This window comes from Neopelma chrysocephalum, unplaced genomic scaffold (assembly GCF_003984885.1).
Source record: "Neopelma chrysocephalum unplaced genomic scaffold, ASM398488v2 Primary Assembly neopelma1_116, whole genome shotgun sequence".
Lineage (NCBI taxonomy): Eukaryota > Metazoa > Chordata > Aves > Passeriformes > Pipridae > Neopelma > Neopelma chrysocephalum.
In genome coordinates, this window is record NW_020897778.1 from 3,687,919 (window position 1) to 3,711,099 (window position 23,181).

General features: G+C 55.6%; 1 protein-coding gene across 1 annotated transcript in view; it reads right to left on the reverse strand.

Moving 5' to 3' along the window:
* Positions 1–6,893: 6,893 nt before the first annotated feature.
* KSR2 (kinase suppressor of ras 2) overlaps positions 6,894–23,181 on the reverse strand; it is a gene marked incomplete at its 5' end in the record, with an annotated part of 68,932 nt that continues 52,644 nt past the window's right edge. The window contains 5 exons of the mRNA XM_027696724.1: positions 6,894–8,263; positions 9,816–9,949; positions 10,905–11,034; positions 14,701–14,832; positions 18,880–19,013. Of these exons, the coding sequence (XP_027552525.1) occupies positions 8,257–8,263; positions 9,816–9,949; positions 10,905–11,034; positions 14,701–14,832; positions 18,880–19,013 (537 nt within the window). The remainder of the gene's footprint in view (positions 8,264–9,815; positions 9,950–10,904; positions 11,035–14,700; positions 14,833–18,879; positions 19,014–23,181) is intronic.

A 23,181-nucleotide genomic window follows, 5' to 3' on the forward strand; every position in this document is an offset into this window, starting at 1 on the left:
GCTCCGGCTGCAGCGCGAGCGCTGTGGGAATTATTGTTAAATTATTGTTAAATGCAGATTCTGCTGCTCGGCCCTCCCCGAGACCCCCCCGGACTGGTGGCAGCGCTGCCTGGGGGCCACCGCTGTTCTCACCCTCCAGGTCAGGGCTGGGCTCCACGCCAGACTTTTTTTTTCCCCTCCCGTTCCTGCTGATACGGAGCGAGAAGGGGAACCCGAACCTGCCGGCAGCAGTGACAGCGCCGGGCCCCGCGGTGGGCAGGGGCTGGTGGCCAGTGGCCAGGTCCAACAGCCCCACCTTGGTGCCTTTACATCCTATTTTTGAAATTCAGGGCAACCAAAGCATTAATTTGGGGGGTGTTCAAGGAAAATTTGTACCTATGGTAAGGAATTTATGATCTGTGTACCCAGGGTCACCCAAGCAGCACTTGGGACACATGGGACGTACCTGGAGCTGCCTTTGCTGGTGAAAACAGAGGTGCCTTCAGGTCTCCACCGCCATAACTGACCCCAAAAGTCAGTTATAACCCAAAGCAAAGCCCTGTTTGATGTTGGCACCCACTCGCCCCAGCCAGGGCTGGCTGCACCCTCATTGTGGCCAGCGACACCCAGCACCCAAGTGGGTCACCCAGGAGCAGCGAGAGCTGGTGTCCTGGGGATTTAGCTCCTCTTTCACTCCCTGCAGTTATCCTTTGCCTGTGAAATATTAATGGCTCGTGATTCATCCCCAGCACGAAGGAGATGACGGACACGTGTGTGTGTGCGCCTGTGCCTCTGCCGTGCACACACATGCAGATAGATATGCAGATGTGGATTCAAAGGCTCTTCCAATCCTCCAAAGCCACTATTAAAGGCTGTTTTGGGGATATGTTGCACATTCCTCGCCGTCCTGGTGCTGGCATCTCATTAGCCACAAGCCAGGAGCGAGCTCAGCGTCGCCGTGCTGGGCTCGGCGGGGGCTCAGCCTCGCAATCAGCAGCTCTGTCCCTGCGGTGCTGGAGCCACCAGGCTGCCCAGTGACACACCAGTGCCAACCAGTTACGCTCCAGACCGGTGGCAGCCCTCCAGGGGAACCCCCTGCAGACAAACTGCGTGGATGGAAGCACCAGTGGCACCCTGGTGGGTCTAGGGAGGTGCCCGCCGTGGAGAGGGCATCGAGTGGTGGCTCTTCATGCCCAAATCCCCTGTTTCTCCATCCTCTTGGAGATCCATCCCAGCAGTCCCTTTCCATCCTTGCCAGGAAAATCCCCCCAGATGGCTCCTGCCCCGCTCCCCGCCCGAGCTGTTCCTGGTTTAATTGGTTCCCAGCTCCTGCAGGCTTTGAAAGATGAAAAGCCCTCGACGGGAGAAGTGTGGAGCGTTCATGGTTTATTAATGGGGAGCCATCATTATTTTACCTTTCAAGTGCTCGGGCAACAGCGAGGAGGGAAGGAGAGGGGGGAAAGCACCGCGAACCCTCCGCGATTCCCTCCTCCTCCGGCTCCAGCCGCCCCACCAGCCACCGCCGCCGCTTTCCAAGGGGCCGTCCCGCAGATTTATGGTGGCATTCCCAGTAAAACAGCATGGGAGAAGCAAACAAACAAAGCGGCAGATGCCAAGAGCCTCCAGCGGCATCTTTGGGCTCAGCCATCCCCGGGGGGGGCCCGGCTGGGGAGGAGCATCCCCCCCGCCAGGCGCCCACCCAGCCCCGCTGCCGAGCGGAGCCGTGCGGAGACTCAGCTGCTGCCGGCCCAGCCTTTGCCCAAATCCCATATTTTCGGCTGCTGCGTCTCCCTGTGGCTCCCATCCAAATGTTCCCTGTGAATTATAGTCCCCGACGGGATGGGCTGAGAGCAGGAGAGAGGGGAAGGGGGGTTTGGCAGCGCCGTGTGTCCCTCTGAGCACGGCTGGGTCAGAGGTGCTCCCGAGGGTGCTGGAGTGGCCCAGACCCCACCGTGGATAAATATTCCCAGGATGGGATGAGGAGAGAGCAGGGAGGGTCTCCCAGAACCCACTATGGACAAGTATTCCTGGATTATGATGAGGTGAGGGCAGGGAGGGTCTGATGGAATGGCCCAGATCCCACCATGGACAAATATTCCCAGGATGTGACAAGGAGAAGGCAGGAAGGGTCTCCCAGACCCCAGCATGGTCAAATATTCCTGGATTATGATGAGGAGAGGGCAGGGAGGGTCTGATGGAGTGGCCCAGACCCACCATGGGCAAATATTCCTGGGATAAGACAAGGAGAGGGCAAGAAGGTTCTCTCAGACCCCAGCATGGACAACTATTCCCAGGATGTGATGAGGAGAGGGCAGGGAGGGTCTCCCAGCCCCCACGATGGCCAAATATTCCTGGGATGTGATGAGGAGAGGGTAGGGAGAATCTGGAGTGGCCCAGACCCCACCATGGATAAATATTCCCAGGATACAATGAGGAGAGGGCAGGGAGTGTCTGATGGAGTGGCCCAGACCCACCATAGATAGATACTCCTGGGATATGACAAGGAGAGGGCAAGAAGGGTCTCCCAGACCCACCATGGGCAAATATTCCTGGGATGTGATGAGGAGAGGGCAGGAAGGGTCTGTTGGAGTGGCCCAAACCCACCATGGATAAATATTCCCAGGATACAATGAGGAGAGGGCAGGAAGGGTCTGATGGAGTGGCCCAGACCCACCATGGATAAATATTCCTGGGATGTGACAAGGAGAGAACAGGGAGGGTCTCCCAGCCCCTACCATGGATAAATATTCCCAGGATACAATGAGGAGAGGGCAGGAAGGGTCTGATGGAGTGGCCCACACCCACCATGGATAAATATTCCTGGGCTGTGACAAGGAGAAGGCAGGGAGGGTCTGGAATGGCCCAGACCCCAATATAGACAACTATTCCCAGGATGTGGCAACGAGAAGGCAGGAAGGGTCTCCCAGACCCCACCATGGCCAAATATTCCTGGATTATGATGAGGTGAGAGAAGGGACGGTCTGGAATGGCCCAGACCCACCATGGATAAATATTCCCAGGATGTGACAGGGAGAAGGCAGGGAGGGAGCAGCACAGGGGAAGAGGGTGGGAAGAACAACATTTTTCCGAAGGTGTTTTGTTTGGTCGGTTTGTTGTGGTTTTTTTCTCCTTTTTTTTTATTGGCATAAATAATTCATACACTGTCACCTCACCAAACACTGCACGAGAAACCACGGGAACAAACGGCGATCCAGGTCTGCAGGTCACAGAGATTCGCACCCAGTCGGACAGCGGAAATTATAAATAACTTTCTGCGAGTGTAGAAAACGTTAGAAATCGTCACTGTACAAATTTACATCGGGGGACATCCATCGTGCCTTTCTCAGCGCTGCTCTTCTGTCGTTTTTTTTTTTTGGGGGGGTGATTTGTAAGGTTTGGGGTTTTTTTTCACTGTTTGTCGTTGGGTTTGGTTTTGTTTTTGTTTTGTTTTGTTTCGTTTTTTTTCCAGTTCTGCAACGACGACGACAAAATATATATATTTATATATATATATATTTTTCTGTATATATTTATAAAAAGAAAAAAGGGGAAGAGGCACCAAAAATAAAAAAAAAAAGGGAGATGAAAGTCAGCTCATTCTGCAACGGTGAAAACACGGAGAAAACAAAGCAGGCCATCGAGTTCAGTTGGAAACTGTACAGGATTTAGAGCTCGTTATATATGTATATATCTATATACATACATATAGAGATATGTATATATATTTATATATACCTTATGTACAAGGAAATGTAACTTTTTTTTCCTCTAACAAGGAAAGGAAACTTTACAGGGACTGGAAATGAAAGGCAGCTCTTGCAGCTTCCCCAGGAATCGCTGTTGGCAACCAAAAAAAATAAAAATTAAAAAAAATAGAAAAAATAGAGATATAAATTCAAATAAATTAAAATAAATAAACGGGGAGAAAGAAAGGAGGAAGGAAAGCCAAGGTGCCCGGCAGAGCACCGGCCACAGGTGGCACTTGGGGGGGAAAACAACGTCTGAGGGCACCCCCAGCACAGAGCCCTTCTCCTCAGCGTGGCCAGAGGGACAGGGGGCAGGCACCAACTCACCCAGAGCGTCCTGAACTGGCAGAGGGGGGGTTTAGATGGGATACTGGGAGGGAATCCTTCTCTGGGAGGGTGGGGAGGCCCTGGCACAGGTTGCCCAGAGAAGCTGTGGCTGCCCCTGGATCCCTGGAAGTGTCCAAGGCCAGGTTGGATAAACTTGGAGCAACCTGGGCTGGTGGGAGGTGTCCCTGCCTGTGGCAGGAGGTGGGATGAGATCATCTTTAAGGTTCCTTCCCACCCAAACCGTTCCATGGTTCTGTGATCTAACAAAGGTTGAGCAGCTCCTCCACCTCCAAGACATCCATTCCTGCCTCCCATCCCTCCTGAATCATCTCCTGCCATGGCCAAGGACTGGATGGAAGTCACGGGGGCTGCGCTCTGAGCTCATCATACCCAGGAACTGCCCGGTCAGGGCTCAGTGAGCTTTGGGGCAATTTGTGGGTAGAGGTGGAGAGGAGAAGAAGCCGGAGCAGGAGATCCCATCTGGCAGCCAGAGGAGCCCGTGGTGCTCTGGGGCCACACAGCACCACCCTTCCCATGGCTGGCAGTGCCTGCACCACCCACTCCCAAATGTGGTGCTCCCCATCGGCACTGGAACGCCGGGAAAAACCCCCAGGCAGCAGCGAAGTCAAGGATTGGGATCTCTGGGAGCCTTGGAGGGCGACTGGAAGGACAAAGCAGCTGAGAGCTGGAGGGCTGGGCCAGGAGAACATCTCTGCTGCAAGGGCCTGGGGACAGACCCTGAGGATGGGGATGGTTCTGGGGTCTCAAACTGCTGCTCAGACCAGCTGTGATGGTTGTGGTGTCCCAAGCTGTGCTCAAACCAGCTCTGATGGTTCTGGGATCTCAAGCTGCTGCTCAAAACAAATCTGCTTTCACTTGGCACTTCTGGGAATAGCCCTGTCTCTCCTCTAGCTCACACAGCTAGACCAAGCCACCGGATGGACCTTCTTGGGATCTCCTGTTAGAGGGTTTTTTGGAGACCTTCTCCTACATTCTCTCCCTGCTGAAGGGCTGGATATTTTTAAACTGGGAGATAAAAAAAAAAAAAACCAAACAAACCACCCTCACAAAGCCAGAGTCAAAAAAACAAAGAACAACAACAACAGCAACCAAAAAGTAAGATTTGTTGGTTTGGTGGTTTGTGGGTTTTTTTTTAATAATTAAGACCTTCAAAAATAAGAAGGCATGATGCAAATAACACTGCTGCCTGAACCACCACTGCTGAACAGGATGGAAGGGAAGGAGCTGCTCTTCTGAGCTGATTTATGATAAATATTGTGCCATCCGTGCTGTTGTGTGACAGCTCTGCTCGTGGCCTGGCTGAGACACCCCAGTGAGGGGAGAGGGGGACAAAGAGGGTGGGAAGATTTGGTGACATTTGTTGGCTAGAAGGAGCACTTAGCTCCTTTCAGATGCCCAAAATCCAGTGGGGAAAAGCATAGACGAGGGGGAATGAGACAGGACAAGAGGAATGGATTTAAACTAAAAGAGAACAGGTTGGGGAGAGATAATTTACTGTGGGGGTGGGGAGGCCCTGGCACAGGTTGCCCAGAGAATGTGGATACCACTTCACTGGGAGTGTTCCAGGCCAGGTTGGACGGGGTTTGGAGCATCCTGGGCTAGTGGAAGGTGTCCCTGCCCATGGCAGGGGGTGGAATGGGATGAGATTTAAGGTCCCTTCCCACCCAAACCATTCCATGGTTGTGTGGCCGAGGCAGCAGCAGAGCCCTGTGAGCCCCGGGAGGACCCGACACCAAACCAACCAAACCAACACTCTGCTCAGTTCCCTTGTTTCCTTGACTCTTGGCCCATAAAATCCATCAGGTGCCTGTCAGCAGCTGGGAGAGCCCACGGAGGGACGTGTCAAGGTGAGACTTTCCAGGCCAGGTGAGGACTTGGGGCGCAGGGAGCAAACCCACAGCAAGCCTTTCGGGATGGACACCGTCCCTTCCACCAGAAACCTGCACATCCATCAGGCCACAGCCCTTTGCCACCCCTGGGGACGAGCAGCACCCGTGGCATCACCTCCTTCATCCTTCCAACACCTTCCCCTCACCGAGGAAGGTGAGTTTTCCTGCTCAGAAACTAAACCTACAGAGCCACAAGGACATCAACCTTTCTCCAGCGACCCCTCCCCACCTGAAGGTGCTTTGGGGCTCGGTGATTTCGTGGTGAGACCTCCCCGTGCCCCCCTGGCAGCCAAAACCTGCGGCAAAGGGGGGTGTTCTCCCTGCCCCAGAGCTCAGGAGCACCCCGGCTGAAGGCATTGGTGAAACCTCAGAGAGACTCTGAGGCTTTAGTGCAACGTTTATGGCACGAGCACGAGGCAGAGGGAGGGCTTGGGATGGGCAGGATGGATGACACAGGACCTTGGTGCTCTGCTCTGGGGCGGGATGAAGATGGGGGGGAGGGTCTTAGCAAGGGAAAAAGCGGGATGTGGAGGAGGCAGAGGGTGAACAGCCACGGAGCATCTTCCTGCACTGATGGGATGAGGGGATGCTCCTCACTCAGGGACCCCAAACCGCCTGTGCTGCTGGGGCAGGGGGCAATCAGCCCAAAAAAGGAGCTCATCCTGCCCTCCCTTGCTCGTCCCACTTGGCCTCAGCACCAAAGGCAGAAGGAGGCGATCCTGCCTCATCCCGACTGGACTGCACATGTCCCAAAAGCATCAGCAGGAGACTCCTCCAGACCCACCCTGTGCCCCATTTGGGGCTGGATTCACCCCTACCCAGCTCCTGCCCACCTCAGATTTCACACATCAGCACATGTGGGAATTTTAAGACATCAAAGCACCTTCGTGCACGCCCCCACAATTGAAGTGCCATCTCATCCCGGCTCCAATTAGGTTTCTAATCTCCTTTTACTTATGCTGAAGTGGTTCAGACACCAGCAAGGAAGAGCTGGGGGAGAGCAGCAAACAACCCGAGGCTGGTTAGTTTGCGCAGCCTCGTCGTGTCTCCAAATTAAAGCTAAACTGAGGCTCCAACTGAATTATCCAGGATGGTTCCTGTCAAGCAATTATGCTCAATAAGGGCCTGGAAATGCAATTTGCCATCATCTGTCGCTCGGCAGCTCAGCTGACGGGCTGGAGGGGCCACCTGAGCTGGTGGGAGAGGGAAATGCCAGCACACGGCGTTCCGATGGCAGCACCAGCTCCGAGCTGCTGCCCAAGGAGCGTTTCTTTGGGAAGGGCTGGGATTTGGCAGGTGGAAGATGAATGTGCGGGGGAAAATGGGGTTGTTCAGCCGGGATCGTCCCATGTGCGGGGCTGGGAGGGGAGACGCTCTGTACAACCAGAGCCTGTTGGCATTCCCAGCTCCAGCAGCGAAGGGAAGGCCACGGGAGAGGGGAATGACCCCGAGCCCGGCTCTGCTCAGCCCCCTCAGCACCCCCAAACCCGGAATTTGGGGAGCGAGGAGAAGGCAAGAGCGGAGCAGGGGCGGGGAGGGCGAGAGGTCAAGGCCGGCTGATGAGCCACACCCCGGGGCGGGCGGATAAATGAGCGGGAATGCAGGGATGTGTCCCGCTGGGAGGGGGACCCGCGGGGGGAAACGTAAGTGGACACGGCTGGGAGGTAGAGAAGCCACTTGTGAAAGGTCACGGCCGCCCACGAGGGGCCGTGGGGGGAGCGGGGGCTCCTCCAGATGCATTTCCCCGCGGGGGGTGCAGCTAAAAGCGGCGGCACTCCCCGGCCCGGCAGGCTCCGGTGCTGAACTCGGGAATCAGCAACATTCCCCCTTTTTTTCATTAAAAAAAAAAAAAAAGGCAATAAATAAGGGAAATTAAATAAACCCACAGAGAACCGAGAACGAGCCCTCCCCCAGCCGAGCGTCGTGAGCGCTGGGTGGGGTCGGAGGAGCCCAAAATTGAAGTCGTTTGTTTGCCTCGTGGGTCACCCCTGCTCGGTGGGGAACCGACCCCAGGGCCGACCCCGTGTGCGCGGAGAGCCGCCCGCTGTGCCCATCCCACCACAGCCGGGCATTCCCGGGGCTCGGCCGCCGCTCCGGCTCCTCCAGCCCTCGCAGAGGCTTCCCGGGGGGGCGAAACGTGCGGGGGAAGAGTCTCATTCCCGTCTCATTCCCGTCTCAATCCCGTCCCGCTGTCGGCCCCCGGCGCCCGCTGCTCCTCCGCAGCGCGGGGTGGTAAGCGGAGAGGAAGAGGAGAAGTGCTGGGGGAGGAAGGCACCGTCCCTCGGCTCCTCCCGTCACAGCCTGCGAGGGACACAACGAGCAGAGTCAGCACTTGGGGCTGGCTTTGACACTGCGGGGTTTGTGGGGCAGCTCATGGCAAAAAAACCTCCTGAACCAGGTTTGGGTGGAGCTGCCCCCTCCCAAAAAGTGGCACAGCCTGAAGCTGCACCGGGGGAGGCTCAGGTTGGACATCGGGAAGAAGTTCTTCCCAGAGAGAGGGATCAGACACTGGAATAGACTGCCCAGGAGCGGGTGGAGTCACCATCCCTGGGGTGTTTAGGGACAGGCTGGATGTGGCATCAGTGCCATGGGCTGGGTGACACGGTGGGGTTGGGTCACAGGTTGGACTCAATGATCTCAGAGGGCTTTTCCAGCCTCGTTGATCCCGAGATTCTGTGAACTTCTGCCCTGTGCCAGCCCGGGTTGGGCTCTCCTGGTGCATCATCTCCAGGGGGTTGTTGGGTTCCACACGCCTCACCCCCATCCCTGTGCGTCCAGGACCCCCGAGGAGGTTTTGTCCCCCATTCCCTTGGTGCAGGGGTGGCAGAGCCCTGGGTACCACACCCAGCTCGGGTGAGCAGGGACCCCACAGGGAAGCCAAGACCAGAATCAACAGCCAGAGCTGAGTCCCTGTGGAAGGAATCAGCTTGGATGGAAAACAAGTGCTGAGCCGAGACATCCTCCCTCCACTTGTGCTTAGCAAAACAGGGGGCTGGTCATTAAGAGGAGGCTGGTCATTAAGAGGGAGCTGCAGGGCAGCCACAGCCCATGGCAGGTGATGGCAAAAACCTTCCCCAACCCAATGGAGCAATTCCACAACCTGCTGCTTTGGGGGCCATCAACCCTCAGCTTCCCTTGCCCGGCTGCCAGAGCCACACCGGTGTCTGCTCCCAGCATGGACTGGTAATTAACTCCTCCCCTGATTAATGGCTTATGTTCAAGGTGATCTGGGGGCCTTCTGATCGAGGGCTTTGTGCTGCTCAGCCCCGTGTGGGGACAGGAGGTGGCACAGGGGACACTCCAGCGTGCCCGTAACCTTGGGGCCGCCCGCGTTCGCTGCACAGATAAGGCAGCCAGGAAGGTTCTTATCAGATGTAGCAGGAGAAATGAGCATCTCCAACCTTCAGGGAGGAGCAAGAGGGATGCTTGGAGCATCCTCTCCCTCAGCTCACATCCTTCTCCCTCCCTCCATCCCCGTTTCCAGCCTCCACAGTCCCGGAGAAAGAAAAAACACCCCCCGTGAATGCAAGCCCTGCGTGGGTGAGACTTTTGGTTCTGTTTGTCACAATATGACAAATTCAAGGGAAGAAAATGAGTTTCTAAGTGATTGTTCCGCCTTTTTCCTGCTGTTTCCAACAGGGCAGATCCCGAATCCCTGGCTGGGGACTCATTTATGGCGTTCCCTGAAGCGGAGGGATGTGACTAAGCCGGAGCAGTGGAACAGAGCAGGATTTGGCCATGGGAAGAAGAAGAGACCTGGAAGCTGCAGGTCTGAGGAGGGACCCCTGGGCAGGGCATCCCCCCAGCAGTAAAATCTGGGAATAGGGAAGGCCGGGCAGGGGCAGGGACTTACTCTGCCGACTTCCAGAAGTGCCCGGGGTGGGAGAGGCGGCGGTTGCGCTTTGGCAGTTTCTCCAGCATGTCCATGAGCTTGGTGAAGGTGGGTCTCTCCTCCTGCTCGTAGGCCCAGCAGAAGAGGAGGATGTCCTGTGGCCACACAGGGTGGGGGTGTGAGCAAACCCAGCCAGTCCCTCTCCCACCATGATCCCCGTGCCCAACATCCACACCACAGGGACCCCATCTCCGTCACCTCAGGAAGGGCTGGGATTTGTCCATCCCACAAGGACCTGTCTCCATCACCACATCCTTGTGAAGGACTGGGATGGAGGGGATGTGTCCATCCCACAAGAACCCATCTCCATCATTACATCCTTGGGAAGATCTGGGGTAGGGGGGGGATGTGTCCATCCCATGAGGATCTGTCTCCATCACCACATCCTTGGGAAGGGTTGGGATGGAGGGGATGTGCCCATCCCCTGAGGACTCATCTCCATCACCACATCCTTGTGAAGATTTGCAATGGAGGGGATGTGCCCATCCCATGGGGGCACCACTTCCATCTTGTGAAGGACTGGGATGGAGGGGATGTGTCCATCCCATGAGGACCCAACCCCATCACCACATCCTTGGGAAGGGTTGGGATGGAGGGGATATGCCCATCCCACAAGAACCCATCTCCATCACCACATCCTTGGGAAGAGCTGGGATGGAGGGGATGTGTCCATCCCATGGGGACACCATTTCCATCTTGTGAAGGGCTGGGATGCAGGGGATGTGCCCATCCCATGAGGACCCAACTCCATCACCACATCCTTGTGAAAGGCTGGGATGGAGGGGATGTGCCCATCCCACAAGAATCCATCTCCATCACCACATCCTTGTGAAGGGCTGGGATGGAGAGGATGTGTCCGTCCCATGAGGATCTGTCTCCATCACCACATCCTTGGGAAGGGCTGGGACAGAGGGGATGTGCCCATCCCACAAGGACCCTTCTCCATCACCACATCCATGTGCAGATTCACGGGACCCAGCAGCCAGGACATGCACCGGTCCCTCCCCACACACCCCCACGGAGCTGCAGCGCCTCCCCCACCACACCTACCGAGATCTCCTTGCCCATCCCGATCTGGCTGAGGTTGGGCTTCATCCCTCTTCCCACCTGCCAGATGATCGCCTCCGCTGGCTGCGTCTTGAAGGGCCATTCCCGCGCGTGCAGCTCGTACCAGATGGTGCTGTGGGGAGACAACGGGAATTAGAGGGAGATGGAGGAGCCAGGAGGGGTTTTGGGCTGTGGGATGTCTGCCCGTTGCACCCACACCCACCATCTCTCCCCGCTCCAGAATCCCCGACATCCAGGAGACGCTTCATGACACCGGAGGGGCTCAGCCCTCATTATGGAGGTGTCACCTTTCCCATTTTCCGGATGGAAAACTGAGGGGTTGACCCAGAGCAAGCCCTGATCTGCACCAGGGATGATCCCAGCCTCTGGGAAGGAGGATACGGGCTGCTGGAGGTCCAGGCAGAGCCTCCAGCCATCCCGTTCCATCCAGTGGGAACCTCCCACCCTGCTGCAGTGACACTTTGCCCCACTGCCCGTGAGGATCCCACTGCTGGGCTGGTGTTCCCTACACCCCGTCCAGGGGAGGACGAGCCCAACTATCCACTTGCACTCTGTTTTTTTCCCTTTTTTCTTCTTCCAGGCTAGAAAAGCCCATCCAAGCCGTGGCAGGAACCGTCCCAGGTGCCCTCACCAGGCGATGGCACACGCGAACCCCCGGCCATCTGCCACTGCCCCGAGCCCTCCCTTCCGCGAGGAATCCCAGATCCAAGGGAATATCCCAAAACAACGGTGTCTCTGGCTGAGCTGGCAGCCACCCCCACGACCCTCCGCCCCCGCTTCCGCCCGGGAGTTTTTGCATCCTCGTTTTCTGGCATCCAGAGGCTGGATGAGCCCCGTCTCCCGCGGTGCTGTCCCTCTTTTCCAAGGCAAATTCCACAGACCTGCTTTTCCCTTCCAGGGATGCCATCACGACCAGTTCAAGCAGCAAGAAACTGGGTTAAAAATGACATCAGGGTGGAAAAAATCTGGCGGAAGGGGTAGGGATGTTCCCTGATTTTGGAAATCGGCTCTTCTGATTTCGGAAAAATACGCCCAGTTTGGCTGTAAATCTCCAAAAAAATTTGAATAATGTGGCAGTAACATTGGTGCTGTGGGTGCAGAGGAGGTGAGGGCAGGAGAGGGGTGGATCCTGTGGGCAGGCGCCGGGATTCCAGAGGTGCCTCCACGCACCTCCAGTCGGATTTAGCACATCCAACCCGTTCATTCAAGTTCCTAGCTGGGAGTTTGGGGATTAATTTTTCACCTTCCCGCTTCTGGATGCCTTCAAAATATTTGGGCTGCGTTTCCCGAGGTGCCCCGGGGAGCGGGATGCTGCTCCCTGTCTCTTTGCACGAGGAGACCACACGTCAAAATATTAATTATTGATGGGATCTCTTGGGTTTTGGTGAGGACACACCACCAGCCTCAGCCCCCTGCTCTGCACCACCCTCACATGCTTTAATTTAACATCTCTGCCTTCTTTAAAAGCTCTTTTCCTCTTGCTGTCGCTGATCCCACAAATTCCTCGTGGGAAGCAAATAACCCTCCGGATCATCCGTGAGCCTCCAGGGCTTAACCGAGGGCAGCAGAAACAAGAAAGAGGGAAAACGTGGGAAAATCTTTTAATCTTTTAAGGAAACTCGTGCTTTACGCACGGGCAGAGCTCACACTCGAGGAGAAAAAGGGCAAATTAAGGCTCAGCAACCCACTCTTGCTTAGTTCCCTACGACCCCTTAATTCCTTCTTTATTTTTGTGTCGAAGTTGTGCCTCGGGGAGGGCAAAAAAAACCCAAACCCCAAGCAGATCCTTTTGGCTGTAATTACTCTGGGTTTGATGGAAATATCACCTCCTCTAACGGGCCCACGCACCCTAATCCCCCCAGCCTTGAAGGTATCCATGAGAAAATTAATCCCCCGGGGAAAATCCGCGGGTTTATCAGGGTGGGATTGGGCTCCTGCCCCGAGGGAGGTTTGTGGGCAGACAAAGGGCAGGAGTAATGAACTGGGTCGCTGAGGGAGACTCAGGAATTCTCCTTTTCTTGGTCTTTTGGCAGCACAGGCACAACCAGCCCCCCCCCCCCTGCAGCTGGGTGGGGGGGAAAATCTGGGAGTCCAGCAGCTCCCAGACGTGTGTTCTCCAGCTGTGGCATCCCCATCCCATATCCAAGCACCTCCTTGTGCCCCAGGAGGATGCAGGGGAGAGATGATGCCAGGCTGGCAGCCCCAGGATACTTCAGATCCTGTTGTCCAGAGCCACCCTGATCCATAGGCAAATAAGGAGGATTTGGTATTTAGGGAGAATTGGGGTGTCCAGGGATTCCTGGACCTGCGTCCCCCATCCTCTGCATCCTCAGCTGACATCCAAGCACCTTTTGGTTGGTACCCACACCTGGAGGATGCAGGGGAGAGATGATGCCAGGCTGGCATTCCCAGCATCCTGTTGTCCAGAGCCACCCTGGTCCACAGCCAAAACAGGAGGATTTGGTGATTTAGGGAGGATTGGGGTGCCCAGGGATTCCCAGACCTGTGTCCCTCACCCCTGCATCCCCAGAGAACATCCAAGCTATTCTTGTTGGTACCCCCCCAGGAGGAGGATGATGCCAGGATGGCATCCCCAGGATTCTCTGGGTCCTGTTGCCCAGAGCCATCCATAGCTAAAACAGGAAGATTTGGTGATTTAGGGAGAATTGGGGTGTCCAGGGGCTCCCAGCCCTGCAACCCCAATCCTCTGCATCCTCAGCTGACACCCAAGCACCTTTTGGCTGGTACCTGTCCCAGGAGGATGCAGGGCACAGATGATGCCAGGCTGGCACTCCCAGGATACTCCAGATCCTGTTGTCCAGAGCCACCCTGCTCCACTGCCAAAACAGGATTATTTGGTGATTTAGGGAGAATCAGGGTGTCTAGGAACTCCCAGACCTGTGGCCTCCACCCCCTGCATCCCCATCCATTGTCCAAGCATCCTTTTGCTCTGGATCCTGCTGCCCAGAGCCGCCTTGGTCCATAGTCAAAACAGGAGGATTTGGTGATTTAGGAAGGATTGGGGTGTCCAGGGATTCCCAGAGCTCTGCATCCTCAACTGACATCCAAGCACCTTCTTGTTGGTATCTGCCCCAGGAGGATGCAGGGGAGAGATGATGTCAGGCTGGCACTCCCAGGATACTCTGGATCCCATTGTCCAAAGCCATCCATAGCCAAAACAGGATTATTTGGTGATTTAGGGAGAACCAGGGCATCCAGTGGCTCCCAGACCTGTGTCCCCAAACCCTGCATCCCCATCCTTCTGCATCCCAGCCAACATCCAAGCACCCTCTTGTTGGTACCCTCCCCAGGAGGAGGAGGATGCCAGGCTGGCATCCCCTGGATCCTCCAGATCCCGTTGCCTGAAGCCACCCTAGTCCATTACCAAATCAGGGTTATTTGGTGATTTAGGGAGAATCAGGGTGTCTAGGAGCTCCCAGACCTGTGTCTTCCACCCCCTGCATCCACATCCAACATCCAAGCACCTTTTGGCTGGTACCTGCCCCAGGAGGATGCAGGGGACAGATGATGCCAGGCTGGCACTCCCAGGATAATCTTCACCCCATTGTCCAAAGCCACCCTGGTCCACAGCCAAACCAGGAGGATTTGTTGGTGTAGGGACAGTTTCACTCCAAATATCTCAAAGCAGGAAGGTGCTCCCAGCCCAGCCTGGGGGGTTCCCACGGGCAGCATCCCCTCGGCTTTGGGACAAACAGGCGGTGTCCCCGTCCCCACCAGTTCTCTGCAGCCCCCCTGCCCAGCGTGCCACAGGACTCACCCCAGTGCAAAGACATCCGAGTGCTTGGAGAAGGGCAGCTTGTCCTCCTCGGTGTCCGGGGAGAGCTGGCGGATGATCTCGGGGGCGAGGTGGCACAACCAGCCGTTCTGGATGCGCAGCTTGTTCTCCCTCCTGCCGGAACACGGAGCCAGGGGTACCACGGGGGGCACGTCACCACTGCCAAGCAGCCCCCCCAGCCCTGCCACCCTCTCCCCACAGTGTTTAAGCCTAGTTTTCTCTTTGTCATCCTCGCAAAGTCAGGTTTTAACCTCGCTCTGAGGAACGTCGGCGTGAGGGCTGCGTATTGATCCCTGCCAGGCTGCAGGGCAAAATTTGGGCACAGGATGGTGGGAATGCGGAGCTGATGGGGATGTAGGGTCTGACAGGGCTCTTGGTGTGGCCCTTGCACCAAAACACCCTCAAAGACCCAGGGGCAAAGCACTGCTGGGGGTGAATTGCCCCGGCGCTGACGCTGAGCTGGCCCTGCAGTGTTGGACCAGGGACCACTAAGCAAACCCATCCCAAACTGGGATGCTCCAGACCCTGTTGCCCAAAGCCACCCTGGTCCGTAGCCACAACAGGAAGGTTTTCTGCTTTCAGGAGAACAGGGGTGTCCAGGGATTCCCAGACCTGTGCCCCCAGTTCTCCATATCCCCATCCCACATCCCAACACTTCCTTGTTGGTACCACCCACCCCAGGAGGATGCAGGGGAGAGATGATGCCAGGCTGGCATGCCCAGGATGCTCCAGATCCTGTTGCCTGGAGCCACCCTGATCCATTAACAAAAACAGGAGGCTTTGGAGATTTAGGGAGTCTCACTCCAAATTTGAACCTCCCCTTAACTGGGGACCACGAGCAAACCCACCCTAAAATAATCACCTGGAAATGGGTGTTTTCAGGCATTTGGCCCCCAAATAGCCCCTCCAGCCCATCCTCATGTCCAAGCCTCCAATGCCATTGCCCACAGGAGCAGCCTGGCTTTATTAACAGCCCCTCATTTAACTTCAACTGTCCTTCCTCCACCTCCTCCAGCTCCCCCTGCTCGGTATAAACACTTTGGCCAACAGCTGAGGATGATGTTGGTTGCTCCTTCATCCTTTACATCCTACAGGATGCACCACTGGCTTGAAAACGGCCCCTGGGCAGGGAAAAAAGGCAGGAATCGCTGCTGGGGGTGACACATCAAGCAGCTTGACCGTGTGTCTGAGACCAAACTCAGCAGCAGGAGGTAACAAAAACTGTCCCACGTCATGTTGGGATGGAGAAGGAAGAGCCTCTATCAGGAATTTCTACCTGTTTGTGCTTTGGAGCCCTCCTAAAAACAGGGATGCACAGGGATAAGGATGGCTGGGGGGACATCTGGGGCCAAAATCCCAGAGCCCGGGGGTCACCACCCAGGCACAGGCATCTCCATCCACCCTCAGAGCAGGACAAGAAGCTCTCACCACAACTGCTGGCTTCTCCCACACACCTGGATCCTCCTGTCTCCAAAGCCATCCCCATCCCAAGGCATTCCCTATAAATCTGGCAGCCACCAGAGGAGGAACCCCCTCCTTAGGGAGGGACACTGATGGTCCAGGGAATCACTGATTAGGCCTCCTTGCCCCCTCTGGGGTCTGGAGGGCTCCTCTTCCCCCCGCTGTGACGGAGCCGCGGCCGCAATCAGCGGCTCCGGAGAGACGCGGACCCTCCGGCCCCGGGAGCCGCCGGGAAAAGAGCACTTTGGCACAGAGGGGAGGCTTTCAGCTCCCCCCCAGCCCCCCCTCCACCATCCTCCAGCCCTCACAGCTCTTAATTACAAGCCAGCATTAAGCACCTGGGCAATTAGGGAGGATGCGGAGGAGCTCCCCCGCCCTTCCCGGTGTGTGCCATCCCCGCCCCGGGCGGGCAGCGGGGAGCAGGATGGAGTGGGCAGCACTTAGATCTGCTCCACCACCCCTCAGCAAGGCCGGCTTTGCTCCTGGAGCTTTTATTTGCGCTCATTTCAGCTGCTCAGGGCTGTGATATCCCACAAGCTCAGCCTTGGGATGCTCCAGGGATGGGGTTTGGATCCACGGCTCTGTGCGAGCCCATTGTCCCTCCGCAGAGCTCTGAGCGCTCAGCTGTGGGTTATGAGCTTCCAGCCATGGGGGCTGAGCTTTAATGTCATCCCAAGAGTGTTTTAATGGCAGGAATTTCAGGTTTTATGGCAAAATTTGCCCTGACTGCCCAACCCACCCAGCCACTGCCATGGACAGGTGGGAGCCTGACTAGCTAAGCTGCTTCTAAACCCACCCAGGACAAGTCCCCACCAAGGACAAGTCACCTCCAAGGCAAAGCAAGAGCTCCTCACGCTCCTCCTAATTAGAGATCAGCCCTCCCGAGCCCAATTACATTTAAATAACGGAGAAATAAATCTGATTTCACCAGGAGAAGCCACCAAATCACCAGGTCTCTGCAGAAAGTATTTTAAACCCTTTAAACCAAGCTGGTCTGGAGTTCATTCACAGCTGAAATGTCACCACCCTTAACCTGCAAAATTTCCTGCCTTCTCCACATGTGTTTGCCCAAGCCTTCAAGGACCCAAAATTGGGCTTCACCACTCTTCTTCTTCTGGAGGAGCCAGAGCCAGCAGAAAACCCACCCTGAAAAGGTGACCTGCAGATATTTGCTGCTTCAAAATCTGTAGTGTTTGAAGAGCCTTCTCTCAGCTCTCCCCTGGCAGAAGGCATGTTCCACCCACAGCCATGCTGGAAGCCCCTCAGGGCAGAGATTTTCTCATTCTCTCAATTTTTCTATCCAAACACAGCTCATTTTCTGTCCAGCCCTGCTTTTCTGGCCGTCCTCCCTGCCCTGGACTTTATCCCCTGAACTTTACCCCCCAAGGGACACCTCAGTCTTGAGCAGGGATGGCCATGCGTTGTCCACCTCGTCCTCTACCCCATTCCCGCAGCATCTCATCCCTCATTTCCTCTCCAGAGCATCTCTGACCTTCACAGCAAAGATTCCTGGCAAAACTCGGGACGTTTTTGCCCAAATCCTCTTCCCGCTGCCGGAACGAGCTGCGCCTCCACCCTGGCAGGACCTGAGCCCCAAACCCCCCGCCCAGCTGCTGAACCAGAGGCAAAACCCACTCTGGATGGGATTTCTTGGATTCCCAAAGCTTTTGGCTGAGCCTATGCCAAAGCAGATGATATTTGTGCAGCAGAAGGGGAAGCCTGGCTGCTCATTCACCACGAGCAGCAGGGGATGGAGAGAAGCAGCCACCACCTTCTCCTCTAATCCTTGGGCCTCATCACTCGGGAACTAGGGGAAAATACATCATTTCCAAGGTGGTTTTTTATCTCCTGAGCACCATAAAGTGATGACCAGCCACAACAACCTCTCCAGGGGTGATGGAGGCTGGAAGGACCTGCTTCTGACACAAAGGGTTTGATGAAAAAGGTGGGAAAAGTCAGCAACGCTCTTATTTTCCATTTTCTTTTCCCCCCACTTCTGTTTCCTTTCCCCCCCAGCTTTGCTTTTCTTCCTTTCCCCAGCTGCTGAAACTCTTTTGCCCTGCCCTGCCTACAGCTGGAAAACCTCCCAGAGCTCTGGGAAAAGGAAATTTCATAAGGAACATTTACCAACTGGTTTGGATTTAAACCCTCAGAGACCCCAAAAATGTCAAAGTGCTGTAAATGTCCAAAGCTTGGCTCTGCTTTTCTCTGTGTCCTGCTCTGTGCTCAGCACAGACACCACGGCCAGATGTTTGTGACACCCAAAATGTCACCAGAGCAGTGAAGGGACAGCACAGGGATGGAACCACTTGACCCAGGCAGGAGATGAAGCAGATTCCAGGGATTTTTAGTGATATGTTAGGGAAAGGCCAAGGGATGAACCTGCCAGAGAGAAACACAGCCTGAGGAGCATTCCCAGGATGGCTGCAGGGTGGTTTGGCTATGGAAATGATGCATCCCATGGGAAGAGGTTGGGTCCAAGAGACACAGAGGCTCACACACGGCATCGTGTTCCTTCCTACTGACCAAAACCAACCGGCTTCAAACAGCCCCAGGGCGCTCAAAGGCACCTTGAACTCCTGCCTGCCAAGGCTGCAGACACAGAAAGGCACAGAAGGGCTTTTTGGGCTCCTTCCCAACGTGCCCAGCTCAGCAGGGCATGGGGAGGAACTCTGGTGTCTCCCCCAGGCTGTGTCCTACCTGCCCGCCTGGAGAACTCCCGAGATGCTGAAGAGGCCGAAGTCGGTGATCACCACCTTCCCATTGTCGTAGAAAACATTCTTTGACTTGAGGTCCTTGTGGAGGATCCCCTTGGCATGCAGGTAACCCATTCCCTAGGAGGGAAAGAGAGAGAGAAAAACACCCCAAAATTAAAAAAGCGGCACAAACACAGAGGATAACACCCGAGCAGGACGAGCCCCACAGGAGAGCCGGGGCTGCCACGGCACATCCAAGCCACACATCCCAAAACACCCCTGCAGGGAGGGCAGGTGTCTGGAGGGATCCCTGGCAGGGGACGGGCATCGTGCGGTGCTGGCGGGGACGGGCGTGGGCGTCTCGGCTGCGACTCATCTTCCTGATTAATTGATTACGCGAGAAAAATTAGCAGCGAGCCACACACCAGCAGCCACTTCCCTGAAAATCCTCTGCTGGGATTATTGATGATGATGATATTTTCGCCCCCGTTCTCTTTCGGGGCCGGGGGAGGAGGGTAATAAGTCAACGCTCTTCGTCGCGAGGCCCCGGCTGAGCCGTCAGGGCTTCCGACGCGCACACCGGCCCCATCGGCCCGGAAACGAGCTCCTCGCAGGAGCCCTCGCCTTAATTCCCCTTCCCCCAGGAAAAAACGAGTCGGTGGTTAATTAAAATCATTGCTAATGATGCAAAAAAAAAAAAAAGGAAAAAGGCCACGGGTGGGAAATCCGAGCGCTCCTCGTTCGGCGCCGGCAAATCAAGGCGACTGCCAGCAGCTCCGCGTGGCGGATGTTCGGCTCCGCGGGGTAACCGGCTCTGGGAACGGGGAGGGGGATAAAAGACACTCATCCCAGCTTCCTCAGGGATTTTGTTGCTGGCCCACTTTTCGTTCTCCCAAGCAGACTAAGGGAAAACTTGATGTAGAGGAGGCTGCGGGAGGATCGATGCCCAACAGGCCGGCAAACTGTTGCTCAAGAGAGAGTTATGGGTTGTCTGTCACGGGCAAGGGGGATTTATTAACTGGATTTCCACGGGGATCCATCCATCTTAGGTCTGATCTTTTCATCTATCACCATTAACCACGCAGGGTGGGGAAGAAGAGCGTATTTTTTAAGCTGGTGGATGATGTGGGGCTGGAAGAAGCGATCCAAATTCCACCACCTGGAAAAATTGGGAAGGCAAACTGAAAACACCCCGATCTGTCAAGGTACAGGGGTTTCACTGCACCCCGTAGCAGTCAAATCCTGAAGAGCCTCTGCCAAGGGAGGCTGTGGCTGGCTCTGAGCTGCTCCAGCTGCAGCCGGATGTCAGGACCATTCCAGGCACCGGGATTAATTAGGGGTCCCCAGTTCCCAGCACATGAAATAATGATGAGATTTAAAAATCTGCTTTCAAATGTCACCATCAGCTTCACAAAGTGCCAGGGTTGAGCGAGGGACAGCATTCCGGCGTTTCTCCTGCAAGGAGCATCCGTGGGACGGGATGGGTCCCAGTTCCATGGGGATGCTCCCATGAGCTGAGGGTGGTGGGAGCATGGAGCAGCAGCAGGGACTTTGCTCCCATGCTCACCCGGCCGGGTAGGAACTCATCTCCATGTGGCCACCAGACACAGCCCAGGCCTTGAGCCAATCCCAAATCCCTCACCTCGCTCCACGGAGATCCCACTGCACATTCCAGCCCTGCCACCCTCACCCCTGGGATGATCCGGGAGAAAACGCTCCGGGCCCAGGAACGCCTTGGTTTGCTCGGCTGCCGGGCGTGTGTGAAAAGGCAGCTCCCTCTGCCGGCATCCATCCCTGGATAAATCCACTCTCGCCTCTGGAGAATCCCGGGATAAGGAGAGCCCCTGCACACACTAATCCAATCAGCTTAACAGCTCTTCCATCACATACCAGGATTCAAAGGATAAAGCCAAACAACTGCTGTGATGGGGTAGCAGAGCCAAGGCCTCCAGCTCCTCTGGGCAATGCAGGCCCAAGCCCACCCAAACCCAGGTGTTGGGATTTTCCTCTGCTTCTCCACACCAAGGCCACCAAAACATCCTTAACATCTGCTGGAAGTTGGTGTGGAGAGGTGGGAAGGCTGGGAACCTTCAGCAGTGGTTGGGTCACAGCACAGTGCCAGGGCTGTCATGGACCTCTCCTGCCTTAAATTCCCTCAGTCTTTGCACGGAGAGAAAGGATTGAACGCGTGACCACCCACTCAGAGGGTTGATCCGTGTCTCCAAAACAAGCAGTCATTCTCCAGTGGCAGGCCTCAGAAATCCTCTCAGAATTATTTCTGCAACAAAATTACTGTTACTGTGCTGGTCCTAAATTCCCTCTGCCTGAAATTCCCTCTGGAGCACAGGGAGAGCATGGACTCAGCACTCAGCTGAGCCTTTGGATCTCTGCTAATTCCTCCAGGGACCTGGCTCGGACACAAAGTCCCCGTGCCCTGCAGTGGGTTGAAACAGGATCACCCAATCCCATCCCTCCAAGGAGAAGGAATGCAGGGATACAGGGATGCTGCTGGGGGTACAGCCAGCTCCACATCTGATTTGCCTCACAGTGATGATGTTGCTGATGTTCTCCATGGTGGTGCTTCTGTCTCACCGACCCGGTGAGGATCCCCTGCTGCTGGTGGTGCCTCTCAACCCCACAAAGAGTTTGAGGTTCATCCTCGTCCTCAAAAAACCCACACCAAGCAATGAACCCTCCCAGAGAAAGGGGCTGAACCAAGCCAGAATCTCCCTCTAGGAACAGCAGGGAGGTGAGAGCCCTGAGCAAGAGTCAGGGGGGAAGAAATATGAGGCCGAACTACGTGATGCCTCAGTGGGAAAAATCCAGATCTCAAAAGAGGAAAATATGGATCAGAAGTAGAACTGAAGAGGAGAGAGGCTCTTGGTGCCTCAGACACCCCCAGTTCAGGCCGTGGCTCCAAGACATCCCTTGTTTGAGGTTGCCAAGCTGTCCCTACCACACACCAGCTGCAGGAGGCAACGCTCTCATCCTCATCCTCAAAAAACCCACACCAAGCAATGAACCCGCCCAGAGAAAGGGGCTGAACGGAGCCAGAATCTCCCTCTAGGAACACCCAGGAGGTGAGAGCCCCGAGCACAAGTTGGGGGAAAAAATATGAGGCCTCAGATGTTTCCTCAGAGGGAAAAATCCAGATCTAAAAAGAGGAAAATATGGATCAGAAGTAGAAATGAAGAGGAGAGAGGCTCTTGGTGCCTCGGACACCCCCAGCTCAGGCCGTGGCTCCGAGACACCCCTTGCAATGCTGGCTTAGCAAAGAGGTTCAGGCTGTGCTCCCCTGCCAGAGACTTCAGGAGAATCTGAGGAATTGAAATTAAAAAGCTGAGAAACAATCTGCTCTTGGCTGAATCTGGGTGTAAATAAAATGCAAAATAGGCAATCAGAGCCAGCCTAAGCACTGTCCAGGGGATGGCACCATGCAGGATCTACTGCAGGATCTACACACTCTGGTTTATGACACGGATTTGAATATTTAAGGGGGGTGAAGAGCTGCCAGAAAACCTTATTTTTATTTTTTCCCCCCCCATAGAAATATGTGAAATGTGAGCTCAGCCCCAGGTGATTTGGGCTCTGGGGTGGAGGTGCTGGCTGACCTTGAGCGGGGCACGGGGTGGGACATGTGCCAAATACTTTTGGTATCATTTGGTGATAAACAGGCTTGGAATCACAGCACAGCCCAACTCTGGCAGACAGCTCAACACCTCTCGGGCACAGGGGCCGTGGCAGACACCCTCTGGAAAGCTGTGATGGCTCAGGACCCAAATTCCCAGCCACTCCACCCTGCCACGTGAGGATCCTCCCCCATGTCACGCCTGAAGTGTCAAAGATGCTCTTTGAGTCATCTCTGGGAGAGGAGAAGCTTTTTCAGGTCTCAGAACTGTACGTGTGCTCTGCCTCGTGGCACCACAGCGTCCTGCACCGGCACCAAGGCGCTGGCTCCGCTGGGAGCCCTGGCTCTGGGAATGCTTTTGCTGTGGAGATGTGGAAACCTCGGACCAACAGCAGGTTATTAACAGCAGGAATTATTAACAGGTGGCCAGAAAAGTGGCTGCCCCATCCCTGGAAGTGTCCAAGGCCAGATTGGAGCAACCTGGGCTAGTGGAAGGTGTCTCCCTGCCCATGGCAGGGGGTGGAATGAGATGAGATTTAAGGTCCCTCCCACCCAAACCATTCTGGAATTCCGTGGTTATTTCTTTCTTTTACAAGAGGACAGGAATATCCAACCAGCAACTCATTCCCAGAGCAAAGCTGGCTCCAACACCTGTGCTTCCAAGAGGGAAGAAGAGCA